Genomic DNA, 17,370 nt, shown 5'->3' on the forward strand with positions numbered 1-17,370 from the left:
TGCCATGGCAACGGTGCATGACTTTCGATCACACTTAAGCAGAGCTGTACACTGACAATTGGGGAGGGGATTGTGGCAAAGCTGTCCTTTAGTGTTCATGCTCAAATCATGAAATCAACCATTCATAATACAGAAAAACAGACCCCTACCTTAACCTACCTTCCAGTCCACTGTACCTCAGGCCCCCCTACCCCTTAACCTACCATCCAGTCCACTGTACCTCAGGCCCCCCTACCCCTTAACCTACCTTCCAGTCCACTGTACCACAGGCCCCCCTACCCCTTAACCTACCATCCAGTCCACTGTACCTCAGGCCCCCCTACCCCTTAACCTACCATCCAGTCCACTGTACCTCAGGCCCCCCTACCCCTTAACCTACCTTCCAGTCCACTGTACCACAGGCCCCCCTACCCCTTAACCTACCTTCCAGTCCACTGTACCTCAGGCCCCCCTACCCCTTAACCTACCTTCCAGTCCACTGTACCTCAGGCCCCCCTACCCCTTAACCTACCATCCAGTCCGCTGTACCTCAGGCCCCCCTACCACTTAACCTACCATCCAGTCCGCTGTACCTCAGGCCCCCCTACCCCTTAACCTACCATCCAGTCCACTGTACCTCAGGCCCCCCTACCCCTTAACCTACCATCCAGTCCCCTGTACCTCAGGCCCCCCTACCCCTTAACCTACCTTCCAGTCCGCTGCAGCTCAGGACCACCATGTCCCTCATGCTCCTCTTCATCACCCAGGTCTGTTCCAAGCAATGCGGCACTCCTTCTCTTCTCCTGTTTTAGAGAATGACAAGAATCATGTTGTATCCTTGTTCATATTTAAGGAGATATTCCGGTCACGGTTATGGCTTCTGTGTAATGACGTGGTAAAGCTGTGAACAGACTCACCTGAGACGGTACATTCTTTGGGGGCTCTATTCGTATGGAGGGGTCCCATTCTCCCGGGGGAAGGACAGTCACCTGGTCAAGGAACTCATCGATTCCAGCAATCAGATCATTGCGGTCTTTTGCTTTGTATGCAACATCATGAAAAACCTGGGAATTGGGATGCATACAAATGCTGTCACTGACTGCTGTCTAATACTTTCTCGGAACTACATTCACGTGAAAAAGTATTGGCCCCCTCTCAGATTATCTGCGTTGTTATACATTTTCAGATTGAATTGGGTCAGATCGCTTTGTGGATTGCTGTAATATATAGAGGGAGTCTGAAAGAAAGAAATGTCACCAATGTTATGCCTTTGCTTCATTTATTTGTTGTACTAGGTAACAAACACACAACCTTTAAGTATGAAAAGGTTATTGCACGCTACATTTGACTCAATAAACATTATTATTAAAGTCAGGTGTTTGGATACCTTGGCAAATAACCTAGCCTGATTTGGGCCAATATAAATCTGACTAATTTAAGCGCTCCACTGAACCCCACTGAGGGCTAGACTGAACCCCACTGAGGGCTAGATTGAACCCCACTAAGGGCTAGATTGAACCCCACTGAGGGCTAGATTGAACCCCACTAAGGGCTAGATTGAACCCCACTGAGGGCTATATTGAACCCCACTGAGGGCTGGACTGAACCCCACTGAGGGCTAGATTGAACCCCATTAAGGGCTAGATTGAACCCCACTGAGGGCTATATTGAACCCCACTGAGAGCTAGATTGAACCCCACTAAGGGCTAAATTGAACCCCACTGAGGGCTATATTGAACCCCACTGAGAGCTAGATTGAACCCCACTGAGGGCTATATTGAACCCCACAGAGCTAAATTTAACCCCACTAAGGGTTATACTGAACCCCACTGAGGGCTAGATTGAACCCCACTGAGAGCTATATTGAACCACACTGAGAGCTAAATTGAACCCCATTGAGGTCTATACTGAACCACACTGAGGGCTAGATTGAACCCCACTAAAGGCTATATTGAACCCCACTGAGAGCTAGATTGAACCCTACTGAGGGCTATATTGAACCCCACTGAGAGCTAAATTTAACCCCACTAAGAGTTATACTGAACCCCACTGAGGGCTAGATTGAACCCCACTGAGGGCTATATTGAACCCCACTGAGGGCTATACTGAACCCCACTGAGAGCCAAATTTAACCCCACTAAGGGTTATACTGAACCCCACTGAGGGCTAGATTGAACCCCACTGAGGGCTATATTGAACCCCACTGAGGGCTATACTGAATCCCACTGAGAGCCAAATTTAACCCCACTAAGGGTTATACTGAACCCCACTGAGGGCTAGATTGAACCCCACTGAGGGCTATATTGAACCCCACTGAGGGCTATACTGAACCCCACTGAGGGCTATATTGAACCCCACTGAAGGCTAGATTGTCCAAATGGAGTAAGTTTGAGACAGTAGTGAATCTTCAGAGTGGCCGCCCTGCCAAAGTTTTTCCAAGAGCAAGGTGTAAAATCTGCCAGGAAGTCACAAAGAACCCTAGAACATCTACAGATCTGGAGTCCTCTCTCGCCTCAGATGAGGTTAGTGTTCAACAAGGAGTTCATGCACAAAACCCCAGATGTCACTAAGTTAAAGCAGTCTTTCCACAGCAATGTATGTTCATCAATGCAGAGGCTTACCTCATCTGTCATAAGCGTTGCGATGGATCTGCCAATCTCATGGTACTGAGGCCCTTTTCCAAGAGGCCCCAGCAAAATGAACAAGAACCTAACAGAAATACGAGGGCCACTATCAGAGCCAGACAGAGCACTGCACTTTCTAGACAGGGCGTCACCACAAAAATTACAACTGGATGGATTCCCCAAAATCCTGAGGATTTGGGGAAAGTTTGCTGATTTAGTTAGTTGGCGAACCTGGTGACGATGGGGACCTCAGCCAGGCCATTAAGCATGACCGCAGGAGATAAACGAACAAATGCCACCACAGGCTTCTCTAGGAAATCCGCCTCGCCAACCAACACATTGGACGCTTCCGCACCCGGGGGAATCTTCTTCATGAAATGGAGGTCAATCTATATGGAAACACATTAACAGTCTTCAGTGGATGATATAGTGCATTTTACTTACTATATTAATTCCTAAATCAACAAATGAATATACGAAAAGCATTACATCTAAAATACATGAATGACATATATTCTTAAACATATACACGTTAATCCCTGCATTTAATCCCCAGTAAAAATATGTGACTATGATTATAAAGTTCTGGTAATTTCCCCAAGGTTCCTGGGTTTCCAGATTGTTCACTTCCTCCTTATTCCAGGAACCATCAACATTTTTTTAAATGAACCCCGGGAGACGTGGACATTTGCCATCCTACTCATGGATATATTATATCGTGTTAATACTTCCATATGTGTTATGGTGAAATGTAACAGCAGATTACTCTCCTTCGGTCAGTTGGTTTAATAAATTACATAACATTTTCAGAGGTTATCATCTTAGAGGTTATTGATACTGCCTGCCCCCACAGTGACACCCATTCATCCAGACCTGAGCCTGTCTGTCTGGTAACTGATCCTCATATCCTGCTGTGGTGCTGTCTGTCTGTCTGTCTGTCTGCCTGCTGACTGATCCTCTTATCCTACTGCATGTCTGTCTGTCTGTCTGCCTGTCTGGCTGCTAACTGTTCCTTCTATACTACTGTGTTGCTGTCTGTCTGTCTGCCTGCCTGCTAACTGTTCCTCCTATACTACTGTGTTGCTGTCTGTCTGTCTGCCTGCCTGCTAACTGTTCCTCCTATACTACTGTGTTGCTGTCTGTCTGCCTGCTGACTGATCCTCTTATCCTACTGCATGTCTGTCTGTCTGTCTGCCTGTCTGGCTGGTAACTGCCCCTCCTATACTACTGTGTTGCTGTCTGTCTGTCTGCCTGCCTGCTAACTGTTCCTCCTATACTACTGTGTTGCTGTCTGTCTGCCTGCTGACTGATCCTCTTATCCTACTGCATGTCTGTCTGTCTGTCTGCCTGTCTGGCTGGTAACTGCCCCTCCTATACTACTGTGTTGCTGTCTGTCTGTCTGTCTGCTAACTGTTCCTCCTATACTACTGTGTTGCTGTCTGTCTGTCTGGCTGCTAACTGTTCTTCCTATACTACTGTGTTGCTGTCTGTCTGTCTGTCTGCCTGCCTGCTAACTGTTCCTTCTATACTACTGTGTTGCTGTCTGTCTGTCTGTCAGTCAGCCTGCTATGGAGCTGCACTGCGTCAAAGGGAAATGCTGTAACTTTATGAGGAAGCAGTAGGGGCATCAGAGTCCCAGTTATAAACAGCATGCTCACAGCATGAAGAGGAATGGAAATATATTGTGGTGAATTTACAATGTGTAACAGATTGATGCACAAACCAAGTTTACTTTTTCATAGTGTCATAGGAAAATGAATATAGAAAAATACAGAGCAAATAGAGCATTTCTGTAGTTTTTATTGCTAGCAAATAGAAACTGTGGTTGAGATGGCAAGATAGAGAAGAGGGACATGGTATGATCCCAATGTCTCCAGCATTACTTCATGATTTCATTTGCTTAGTAATGTTAGTATTATATGCCATGGTGTCTTCCTGGGTATCTGAAACAAATCAATCCAAAAAATACTATATCCAAAACCTTTACAATAAAAAACAAAAATAACAAATAGACACTACAAATATGAAATACCTAAATAACTAATAACTAAAGACCCAACATTATTTACAAAATAAAAGATAACTGTGTCTGACTTCCATGTTATTCCAGCCTATAGCAAAAATCCTCTGACACTCGGGTACAAATGTCTATATTAGCAGGATTTCCGGGTAAGAGACTTTCCCAGAGCAACATGCAATGCTAATGGCCGTACTAGTGAGATTAATGTTTTTAGTATATAGCATGGTTTAAATTCTAACCCACAGAAAGAGGACAGTTTTATGTCATATGTGGCATTGTAGTACAGTGGGGAGAACAAGTATTTGATACACTGCGGATTTTGCAGGTTTTCCTATTTACAAAGCATGTAGAGGTCTGTAAATTTTTATCATAGGTACACTTCAACTGTGAGAGACGGAATCTAAAACAAAAATCCAGAAAATCACATTGTATGATTTTTTTATATTTAATTTGCATTTTATTGCATGACATAAGTATTTGATCACCTACCAAACAGTATGAATTCCGGCTCTCACAGACCTGTTAGTTTTCCTTTAAGAAGCCCTCCTGTTCTCCACTCATTACCTGTATTAACTGCACCAGTTTGAACTAGTTACCTGTATAAATGACACCTGTCAGCACACTCAATCAAACAAACTCCAACCTCTCCACAATGGCCAAGACCAGAGAGCTGTGTATGGACATCAGGGATAAAATTGTAGACCTGCACAAGGCTGGGATGGGCTACAGGACAATAGGCAAGCAGCTTGGTGAGAAGGCAACAACTGTTGGGGCAATTATTAGAAAATGGAAGAAGTTCAAGATGACAGTCAATCTCCCTCGGTCTGGGGCTCCATGCAAGATCTCACTTTGTGGGGCATCAATGATCATGAGGAAGGTGAGGAATCAGCCCAGAACTACATGGCAGGACCTGGTCAATGATCTGTAGAGAGCTGGGACCACAGTCTCAAAGAAAACCATTAGTAACACACTACGCCGTCATGAATTAAAATCCTGCAGCGCACGCAAGGTCCCCTTGCTCAAGCCAGCGCATGTCCAGGCCCGTCTGAAGTTTGCCAATGACCATCTGGATGATCCAGAGGAGGAATGGGAGAAGGTCATGTGGTCTGATGAGACAAAAATAGAGCTTTTTGGTCTAAACTCCAACTCGCCATGTTTGGAGGAAGAAGAAGGATGAGTACAACCCCAAGAACACCATCCCAACTGTGAAGCACGGAGGTGGAAACATCATTCCTTGGGGATGCTTTTCTGTAAAAGGGACAGGACGGCTGCACCGTATTGAGGGGAGGATGGATGGGGCCATGTATCACGAGATCTTGGCCAACAACCTCCTTCCCTCAGTAAGAGCATTGAAGATGGGTCGTGGCTGGGTCTTCCAGCATGACAACGACCCAAAACACACAGCCAGGGCAACTAAGGAGTGGCTCCGTAAGAAGCATCTCAAGGTCCTGGAGTGGCCTAGTCGGTCTCCAGACCTGAACCCAATAGAAATTCTTTGGAGGGAGCTAAAAGTCTGTATTGCCCAGCGACAGCCCCGAAACCTGAAGGATCTGGAGAAGGTCTGTACAAAGGAGAGGGCCAAAATCCATGCTGCAGTGTGTGCAAACCTGGTCAAGAACTACAGGAAACGTATGAACTGTAATTGCAAACAAAGGTTTCTGTACCCACTGTATGTTCGAAGGTTCAAAGATGATATTCCTAAAGTGTATTTGAATTAGTTCTGATGCTGATCTAGAAACAGTTCAGACTTTTACATCATAATAAATAGTGGGAGGGGGATGTACTTTACCTTACTGAAGTCCACAGCACTGTTTTCTCTGCTTACTTCAGCTTTACCCTCATTGGGGACAGGCAGAGAGGTCTGGGTAGGAACCACCTGACCTAGATCAAACAGAGAGGAAGGTTCCCAGTAAGTCAACAGAAACATTCATCAGACCAACACAGCAATGAAGGTGCCACTAGTAATAAATAACAGCAACGTCTCAGAGAGAGAGGTGAGATAGATCTTTGGCTACCAAAATAAACAACGTTTTGGATTTACTCTCTAAAGTTGACGTAATCTGTGATTTATCAGACATTGGCAAACGTTCCTTATTTAACGCAGATCCTTAGAGAAAACTAAAGATAAAGCCTAAGAGTTGGTGCATGGTGAACAATGAAATCTGTCAATGGCTTTGGTGGAGGTGGGTGAAGCTTGTCCATTAACTGGCCCTGGATTTCAGCTCAATGATTTCATCAAAAAGACTGAACGATACAAACACGAAATTAGCCAACAGCTGCCAAAGTAGAGCAAGTAGAGCAATTTATTAGTAATTTCAGTGTTTGATCTGTTCACAAGCCAGTGGAAACTGTCAAAGACCAAGAGTTGTACCCTGTGAGACCCAAGCATAGATCAAAATGAGAAAACACGTAATATATTACACAAAAGTATAAAAAAATAACTGACTATAAAAATATATTTGTACAATTTCAAGGTGGTCATATCATTTTATGGATCGTTGCAAAGATGCATCAATGGCCTCCTTGTTGTGCCGTGTCTAAGAACAGCCTTTATCTGTGGTATATTGGTCATATAAATTTAGATTTTAGTCATTTTAGCAGACACTCGTATCCAGGAACAGGTAAGGTTAACATTTTGGTTGCTTGTCAGATGCTCCAACCTATACCTGCCATCCCTATAAAGAGCACCTTTTAGACCTTGTCACTTTCTCCACATGTTATTTTCTACCCTTAAATTATAACTGGAAAATTACAGCTCTGGAAAAAATTAAGAGACCACTGCATCTTTTTCTTTCCTTTCCAAAAAAGGAAAGTTTTTAGTGAGGAACAGAAGGGTTAAAATTAAGAAACCACTGCAAATTGAACGCTTCTGTTCCTCACTCAAAACATTCCTTTTCATCTTTTTTGGAAATGAAAGAAAAAGGTGCAGTGGTCTCTTAATTTTTTCAAGAGCTGTATATATTTTTGCCCATCAACCAATACAAAATACCCCATAATGACAGAGTAAAAACATGTTTTTAGAGATGTGTGCCAACTTATTAAAAATAAAAAACATAAATATTTAATGTACATGAGTATTCAGAACCTTTATTCAGTATTTTTTAGAAGCGCATTTGGCAGTGATCACAGTTTCAAGTCTTCTTGGGTAAGCCTCTACCAACAGCGTGAACTGTGATCTTCTGGTCTCCTTGTAGAGGTTTAATGGAGTTCAAGTCCAACCTTTGACTGGGCCAATCAAGGACATTCACAGACTTGTTTTGCGAAGCCACTTCAGCGTTGTCTTGGCTATGTGCTTTGGGTCGGAGTCGTGCTGAAAAACGTATCTTCGCCCCAGTCTGAGGTCCTGTGTGCTTTAGATATTTTTTTTTATTCAAGGACCTCAGCCAGGTGATGAGCAGTACCTTGTATTCACAGAAAGTGTGTTTGATTTCATGGCTTGGTTTTTGCACTGCAATGCAGCGTGAAGGGTGGGACCTCTTTCAGACAGACATGTGCACTTCTAAAAAATGTCCAATCAATTGAATATGCCACAGGTGGAATCCAATCACATTCTAGAGACAATTAGCACAAGGATTATCAAAGGGCATAGGAAACATCTGAGCTCAGTTTGGAGTGTCATGGTACGGGGTCCAAAGATGTAGGTAAATGAGAAATGTCTGTTTTTCATTTTCAATAAATTGGCAAAAAAATACCAAATGGTGTTTAGTTTTGTCATTATGAAAACAAATATAACTACTGTATATGGCAGGACAAAATGTGAAGAAAGGGAAGGGAACTGAATACTTTCCAGAAGGCACAGTATATTCTATGTACATTTATGGCATGGGTGGCAACCAACATGCATGTGTAGGGGTACAGAGTGTTTTCAGACAAGTGGACTGGTTTCAATAATAATCATGCTGACACACAACTAATAAACAGAAATAAATGTGAGCCTAGGTTGACACATTATGCCGGGTAATATATTGTTATTTAAAACCTTGCAACATTTGGTCTCACAGGGTAAAGAAGCAAGAGAATCTCAATTAACAACATGCATTGCTTGGATTCATTTCAACTCATATTTCCACAAGAAATCAATGAGGCCTTACATCTATAACAATCAGTATACCGTAGTATCTTCTGCTGCCCATGAAGAAACACCAGAGCAACAACCCCCTTAGATTTAAATGGAAATACTAATGAGTAAGAGAGAGCCCGGGCTCGGATTTGCTGATTAGTCACACACTAGCTGCTGCCTCTGTTAATCTATGCACTTTAATAGAATGACTCTGCCTGTGACATGCCACTCTGAATTAAATTACAGCACAGAATGATTCACTAAAAGGGTTTTGGGTGTTCTTCATGTGTCAACATTGGCATCTGGAATGCTGGCAAACTTGCTTCCGAAACATAATTCCTGTAAAAGGTGATGGACATTCTCAATGCGGTATCATTCGCATGGAACAGAAGTCTCTTATTGTCAGTGCCACTATTTTGTCTTCAGAATATTTGTCTGTCCACACCGTCCATACTAATTACATCCTATTTCTTAAGTCTGATGTTAAAAACTTAGATCAAGTGATTTGTTATTAGTACAGTGACTCTCAACTCATATTCCTGTTGATAGTTATACTAATAATTTGTACGGATGTCTCATTGTTCTCAATGGAATACAATGTAAAGCTCATTGAATTATTTATTTTATGCCTGTCAGTAGGGCATTAGAAGAGGAAAATTGCTTGTGGACTGCCAAATTTCGAACTGCACTTTATGTGATTACAAATTATAACAGCAACTAGTTTGACTGATACCGTATACCTACAGCAATTCTTTTTTCCAACCTGACAGGCTGTAACGGACTATTGACTAAATTACCTGAATGACAAAACACAACCAATATTATTGACGGCAACAACTTTGAGATTACCACCTTCACAAGTTATGTATAAGGAAGGGCTAGCAGCAGAGAAAGGATCTGTCAAGGTTTAACAGTTGCCTGGGTCCTGGTCATCCTCCTTGTCCACGGGCAGGACATCAGACTGGGGAACCTGTTTCTGTGGTCTAGGCTCTGGCTGTGGACTGGCTGGAGGGGGGTGGGTGGTGGATGAGATCGGAAGTGGAGAAGAGATGGAGGAGGAGACAAACTGGGGGCAACAAAGCTGCCATGGGGTGCAAGAGGAGACCTGTCTGTCATTCCCAGACCCCACTGCCACAAATGATCCACAGAAAGAGGACTTAAGGGCAGAACAGAGTGATGGACGTCCTGCCAGACACACACGCATGCAAGGACATCACAAACACATAAACACGCACAGAACACAAACACACACGCGCACACACACGGAAACAAGAGAAGAGAGACACTGAAATCTGAAAGAAAGGCAAAACATGGACAATGTAATGTTGAATGAGCAAGTTATCCACTCGGGATGACTGAAACCAACTAACAACAAGATTAATTGAAATGTTGCTGTGACCAGTAGAATAATGTAAGTATATATAAAAACACCTTAGGATGCACCAGGTCCCAGATTGACTAAACATTTCTGAGGAAAATCACTTAGTTGAAATGCACTAACAAATATTATTTTGATTTTATTTTATTTATTCTGACTCAAAGCTTTTTTTCAAAATATCAGTTTTTCAAGATTAACCACTTGTTTCACTATAACATGAGGGAAAAGATACAAATTACATTCTATTGTGTTTTGTGGAACTAAATGGAAATACTATTATTTGGTTGTGTTCAGGAAGGTCAGAAGAAAAATTATGAAATATTTGTATATATGTTTGAGTCTAAATTCAAACCTATAGGGCTGGTTTCAAAGACACAGATTAAGCCTAATCTAGAACTAAAGCAACAAGTTCAATGGTATTTTCTATTGAACTAGATTTCTTTGTCCTATACTCAGATTAATCTGTGTCTGTGAATTTGGCACACAGTGTTACAAATCCTAAAGATTGGATTTCTCCCCCATGTGGAAGACAGGTGAATTAAAATATTTAAAAAAAAACATCCCATTCCCCGCTCATTTATCGGAGACACAAGCTTGAAAACTTTATTTTTGGTTAAAATGTCTACATTCATCAGCAAATAAAACCTTAAAATATTAAGCGGATGTTTTCGCACATTAAATATTTTCCCAGCATCACCAATATGGTGAATTCAACCAATTACAACACTAATGGAGAAGTAACACTGGGAAACATTATTACACCACCAATATTGCAGATACAGTAAATCACATGTATAGCACCACAAGATGATTGCTGCTACGTATGTTAAGAGAAAGATGCTTGTTACTTACCGTTCTTATCCAACGAGTTGGGCTCAGACTGCTTCCTGCCGATGTCAGCAAAGGAGCGAACAATGGGGATGCGGTTGGCCAGCTTCTTCTGGTTCTGGTGGTGGTGCTGTTTGAGGAGGGTTTCTTTCACCTTCTTCCTCAAGACATCGCCCAGTGGACCTATGGTCTCCTGCTGGTCCAACACCATGTCTGAGAAACAGGACCACACAGTGAACCCCATTCAGACTAAAATGAAATAAAATGCCTCATGCCCACCAACAAAAACAAGCAGCCTCACAGCTTCGCCAGCTGCGGAAGAGGGCAGTGGAGCCCCTTATTTGCTTGCAAATGCTGCGCTTGTCAAGGCTTACTGGCAAAGTAGCACACTTTGCCAGTTAGTGTTCCCACCTGGGAGATGGAGGTTGGAGGCGTGTTGCCAAACTGTGTGCCAGCATTATACACTGCCACCCCACAAAACAAAAGAATTCAGGGATTGAGGGACGTTTCAGGCGCCACTCTGTGCATCACGGTACCTGCTACTTCCTCCACGGAGTTGGCCCTCATGTCCAGCAGCACGACGCCGTTCAGAATGCAGCTGCGCAGTTCGAACAGGCTGTGCAGGGACAGCGTGGCCACGTAGGGCTTGCTCCAGCGCTCCCCTCCGTCCTCCACATCCTCCTCAAACTTCAGCCACCTGTGCGAGGGACAGAGGCTCTGTTTCAGTCACACCGGCAATAGGGACCAGGGGATAGATTACAGCCAGCTGCCCGGCCATCTGGAAGCTCTGCGGGTGATAGAGCTCAGCTTGCACAGACTGGAACACCTAGAACACATTGTACATTAACCCAAATCCCAAATGCCTTTCAGCCCAGTTTGGATTGAATTGAATTCTGAGGTTGAATTAGAAACTTGAACGTCCGAAATAGCATTCTTTTACCTAATAATAAAGAGGCCATTCAACGAAATGAGTGCCTTTGCCTTTATTTTTGGTTTGACCTAATTTGAGTATTCTGTCATAAAGAGACAGTATTCCAGACGTTTCCAGGAACAATGTGGGCTCCATCATTGAAAACGGTAGAAGTTTGGAGTCCTCCTAGAACTGGCCACTCAGCCAATCAGTAACCAGGGCAAGAAGGGCATTGGTCAGGGAGGTGATTGAGAACCCAATGGCTGCAAAAAACAGAGCTTCAGAGTTTCTCTGCAGAGATAGGAGAACCTGCCAAAAGGTAACCATCACAAAGAACTCCATCAATCATAAAGAAGACACTCCTGAGTAAAAGGTAAATGACATGCCATCTGAAGAATAGCATGAGGTTAATGATTGCCTGGTCTGAGACCAAAATAAGGCCTGAATGCCAAGCCCAAAATCTGATGAAAACAAGATAAAACTTATCGCCTGGCTAATGTCATCCCTACGATGATGCATAATTGTGGGAGCCTTATACTGCTGGGATGCTTTTCAGGGCCAGGGACCGGGAGACTGGTCAGGACCAAGGGAAGGAAGAACTGAGCAAAATATTGAAAGGTCCTTGAAAAAAACCTGATGAAGAGGGCACAGGACCGGGTTGAAGACTCATCTGTCAGCACGACAACGACCTGAAGCACACAGCCAAGGAGTGGCTTCGGGAAAAGTCTGTGAATGTCCTTGAGTGTATCAGGAAAAGGCTGGAATATTGTTGGTCAACTGAAGCTCACTGAACATCTGTGGGTTGACCTGAAGATCTACAAAGTTTTTCATTTCTCAACAAATTGGCACTCATTTCTAAAACACGTTTTTGTGTGTACATTGACGGCAAAATATAAACGTAATAAACCAAAAATGATGTCTATAATGATTATGTGGATAAAGTGAAGGTGTTTGAACACTATCTGTATGAATAAGAATACTTCATCATAATCATATTAAAATGTCACGTCACTTAAGAAGGTCAACCTTAAAAATACCGTCCAGTGAAAAACATATTCTGTTAACTCATATGTAAATTGTGGTCCTACAATCCATTTAGCTACAGCATATATTGGAGAAAAAAACTCACCTTTATTTAAAAATGCACAGTGGTGCAGAAAATATACTGGTGTAAAAAGTAGGGAGAGTAGGACGCTTTTCTGTCCAGACATTTTCCATTGTCCAGGCATGCTTTAACAGAGGTACTACATGTTTACTACAAGTAAATGAGTGATGGTTCTGGGCTCTTATGTGTCATTAGATCTGGGCTCTCATGTGTTGCAAATTATGCAAGTCTTCATAATCAGAGCTGTTTTTAGCCCATCCCCAAAGTGACACTGCAATCCCTGATGTAATCACTGATGTAATGTCCAACTCTATGACGGTTGGCTTATGAGTCTGACATTTAATAGGGAAGGCATGTTAGATTAGAAATCATATCAAACATTTGATCACTTATGGCATATACACTGAATTTACTGCGTAACATATGCTCCTTTTCAGAAAATGCTCCATTTAATCATTGTAACTGATAAGTGTTCTTAAATTATTTATGATTTAGTTAATTACATTTGACTAAAAGCTATCAGAAATGGCGTGTCTGTGCTGTGTTTGGCTGTCTGTCCAGCGATGGGCCATGTGACACCTTACCTGGCTGTCTCCCTCCACTCGGCATCGTCACCATCTTTCAGGCAGATCTCGTCCAGCTCAGTAAACAGGTCATGGGGGATGTGCTCCTCGTCGTCATCCTCTGTGCCTAGAAGGAACTGCACTCTCTGGGAAGGCGTGTCTGGTGAACGGAGTCAAGTACTAGAATCACTTACAGTGTCATCTGTCATACACACTCCCTCAGGAAGGAGCTCTGCAACAGGTTAGAAACATACACTTCTGTCCTATTTGTCTCCTTACAGTACTTCACTTTTTGAGAGACAAATACAGTCCATAGCCTATATTTCTGATGAATAGGTGTACAGCATTCCCTCTTTTGAAATGCAATATGCAACCATATATAAATAAATAACATGTCATTACAGATTATTACAACTCATCCAATTCTAAAATATGAATTACATACACTATATTTAATACATGTATTATATTGTAAAAACAGATAATAAGGAAAACAGCTTTTTTCTTCCTGAAAACCCCAGACCCTCTGGCTGCAGCCTTGAAACAGGCCAACCAGACAATGTAGCGAAACCTACTGTATAAAGGAGACTCCTTTCCATCGTCCACTCCAGAGTCCCGCTCTCTGCTCTTCTTCCTGTGTCGGTGTCCGTGATGTCTCCGGTGGCTCCGGTGGCTCTTCCTCCCCATGGGTACATGTACCCCGATGTATAGAGTCCTGTGACCTACAGGTGGTCATCCCAAAACCCAGAGATAATGTAGGTAACACCGTAGAACGCTGGGAATATTATTCAGAGGTCAATAATTCAGCCTGCTCCTTCCACTATTATTCTGGGAAAAACAACCGTGTGGATTAAATTTAACTGCAATATGGCCATATTGGATACACTAGTCAGCTTTATGCCTATTAAGAGTCTGCCACTGCCTATAGCAGTATAATAAGTACCTTAATCTTTATTAAAAGCTTGCTCTTCCGTATAGCAGCATGAATTATTACATGATCTTACATAAAGATATAAAATAAAGCATTTCAAAATGTATGCATTCGTAGATTATAACAATCTGGATTACTTCTTCTAAATAGCTCATGTCACTGGTATTTATTGGAGATATATTTTTTCATATATATATTTTGCATGATATGTTTTGCATGTAGCAACTACTGATATCATTTTTTTGTCACCCTAGGTCTCAAAGACTGTTTGACATTGTCACAGCAGTACAAAGCAGGCTTGGTATGCCTTAAGATCCCACAAATCCTGGTTATCACTCCTATGTACTTCATTAAGGCTACGTATTAGTTAGGGATTCCCCACACTTAGTTGTCTAGGTCTTAACCGGACGCACTGAAAGGTAATAACCAAAGCCAGCAGACCAACTTGAAAGTCATGAAACAGTAGATCAGAAATGGAAGTCAAAAGATTGAGAGGTTGAAGCATGACTTTGTCTATTAGAAATGTCTGGACCACTAACCGAAGCATCCACATCTAATTTAACATGATATGAAGGATTAGTCAAATATATCATTCAACCACGGTAATCGGTCAACAAGTGGTTAAAGAACAAGCTAAATTTGGTCAAACGCTTTTGGGATGACTAAGTATACAGAGATATTGTATGAATCTAAGTAGGAACCAAAATGGTGTACAGTTAAAGATGACCCATTTGATGACTATCCAACACCGCCAGTTTGGGTCATGCAAGAGGCAAAGCCAGCCAAAGAACCTCAGGAATGAAACTTGGACTAAAAGGGCAGCCGGTAATGTAGTAGATTCAAGGATTACACACAAATATCTATTGTGCACTTGGTTATAAACTGCCTAAACAGGAAGCTTTCTTAAAGATGGGTATTTTATGCCAACGAAATGCCTCTCTGCCAGTTTGAAGAGAGGTAAATAAACCATGCCACCAATCACATGACTTCCAAGCATTACCTGGAGTTCCCACATGCAGTCCACACCTGTACCTACATATAATTCAGCCTGCTGTTCTCTTCTGTATAGGTTTCCAGTGTAATATGTGGATATTTCTAATTCAATTTTGGTCAATTGATGTAAACAATTTGGTTTTGGTTTATTGCCTTTCTCATGGACAGAACAACATATTTTTTCTAACCAAGCTGGCTTGATCAATCTTTCTGTTATTGGTCAGATGCTCTGTGGAGGCCCCTGCCACCTTGCTCTCCGGGCCATCTCGTGTTGCCCTTTTCTGTATTCTACATTTTCGAGTGGGGATATCACTTTTCAACTGTAAAAGTTTGAAACTTACTGAAAGACATCTTTAAGAAATTGTAATATCAATGTACCTTCTAGTTCCTCCTTCTCGAAGTTGGTCTTCAACATGGTCCGGGTTCCACCTCTGTCCACCACAGCTTCTTCATCATTTCTCTTTAAACAACATATAGCGTTTTGTCAAGATATGTCATTGGTCAGAAATTGCTCAGTTATTAGTTGTCATTGTCTTTGATACTTTTATATTCTTCACATGAAATCATTGTAACACAATTTTGTGCAATATCTAGCATTACTTAAAAAATATTTGAAAGTTATTTCTTTAAAAAGTAATACCAATAGTATCTTACTACTACAGTGTGGTTGTTCAATCTAGTTGTATTAATGTTTGCACTAAATTTAAATTACTTTGGATAAAAGTGTCTGCTAAATAATTTAAATGTAAAATGTAAATATCTCTAAACCATGGTATTAAGATAGCATGGCTGCATCAGATTCCTTGTGTTAGTATAAAGCAAACAGCAGACACCAAGCAGGCATTTCAATAGCAGCTGACCTTCTGTCTGTCCCTCAGTGGGCTGTGTGACTAAACACACTTTCGGACTTAATAAGACAGTATCCATGGCAACGAATAGCAAGTCTGTTCATCTCCTCAGGAAAATATTATAATCATAACAGCCAACCACAAAGCAGCCAATCAACAACAGGAACCGGATGTTCTGTGCTAGTATTAAGGTTTGTGTTGATTTGTGGCGATATGGTTCCATAATTAGACCAATTACAATGTTGAATCCATATAGTCGTTATGCACTCATTATCTCCCCCAAGGGGCTAGTATTGCTTTAAAACATCACTTCAATACCCAAGTGTCTCGTTAGTCTTTGAGGTGCAGTAAATCCCACTGAAGACAATGTGATTCATCAGAATGGCACATAATCCTTGTTGTCTTAGCCAGAGCTGCAAGCACATAGTAGCAGGACCCAAGGCATTTCAATGGAGCTCAAACAATAAACTACTTGAGGGTAAACAACAAAGCCCTCAAGGAAAACTAAAGAACACATGAGGTTGAATGTCCCCAGTATATTTCTAAGACATATTTACAGAGTAATGAGTCATAAACTGGTACAAATACCACTATTAGCATTGTGACCAGGAGTCAAGAGGTTGAAAGTTTCGGGCAAATTACCCCAAGAGTCTATATAAGGCATATGTGAGGTCATTACACGATGCCAGACAGACAGCTTGATCTTAGTTTCCTGTTTTGAGAAGCCCCAGCCTGACTTATCATTTTCAGCGTCTTTCAAAAACACGTACTGCTGGGGCGAAGGACCACTTAGTCCCTGTGAACTGTGATGCCGTTACAAAACGCATTTGAACACATTTGGCACCTCCCACAACAGAATCCTGGCTAAATGTCTCCGCTAGCCCAAGGAATAAGAGGAGAAAAAATCCTTGCCTGAATGGAATTGTGAAAGTGTCAGATATGTGGTGGGGGTTAGTGTTGGACCGGGGGAGATAAGTAATGACGCACACACAATCACCCCACTGTTTATTTAATCATATTTACACTGCTGCTCAGTCGCGTTAAAATTATGACATATATTTTATTAAAATATTGACCTCATACTGCACCGTACATATATTAGCGTTTTCATTTATACCTTCACACCGGTAC

At 42.1% G+C, this 17,370-nt stretch overlaps 1 protein-coding gene across 5 annotated transcripts in view; it reads right to left on the reverse strand.

Annotated features, from left to right (window-relative positions):
* slc4a10b (solute carrier family 4 member 10b) overlaps nucleotides 1-17,370 on the reverse strand; it is a 41,197-nt gene that overhangs the window by 12,713 nt on the left and 11,114 nt on the right. For 3 of the 5 annotated variants that reach the window (XM_010890868.4, XM_010890869.4, XM_010890870.4), the window contains 10 exons: nucleotides 15,770-15,851; nucleotides 14,043-14,189; nucleotides 13,489-13,627; nucleotides 11,426-11,586; nucleotides 10,914-11,102; nucleotides 6,413-6,504; nucleotides 2,835-2,992; nucleotides 2,601-2,688; nucleotides 897-1,043; nucleotides 688-782 (listed from right to left, as the gene is read on the reverse strand). In XM_010890868.4, coding sequence (XP_010889170.1) covers nucleotides 688-782; nucleotides 897-1,043; nucleotides 2,601-2,688; nucleotides 2,835-2,992; nucleotides 6,413-6,504; nucleotides 10,914-11,102; nucleotides 11,426-11,586; nucleotides 13,489-13,627; nucleotides 14,043-14,189; nucleotides 15,770-15,851 — 1,298 coding nt within the window. Of the gene's footprint in view, nucleotides 1-687; nucleotides 783-896; nucleotides 1,044-2,600; nucleotides 2,689-2,834; nucleotides 2,993-6,412; nucleotides 6,505-9,601; nucleotides 9,948-10,913; nucleotides 11,103-11,425; nucleotides 11,587-13,488; nucleotides 13,628-14,042; nucleotides 14,190-15,769; nucleotides 15,852-16,796; nucleotides 16,822-17,370 lie in introns of those variants that run through there. The other 2 variants (XM_020055068.3, XM_034286864.1) reach the window with 2 other exon arrangements.

Source organism: Esox lucius, chromosome 16 (assembly GCF_011004845.1).
Source record: "Esox lucius isolate fEsoLuc1 chromosome 16, fEsoLuc1.pri, whole genome shotgun sequence".
Lineage (NCBI taxonomy): Eukaryota > Metazoa > Chordata > Actinopteri > Esociformes > Esocidae > Esox > Esox lucius.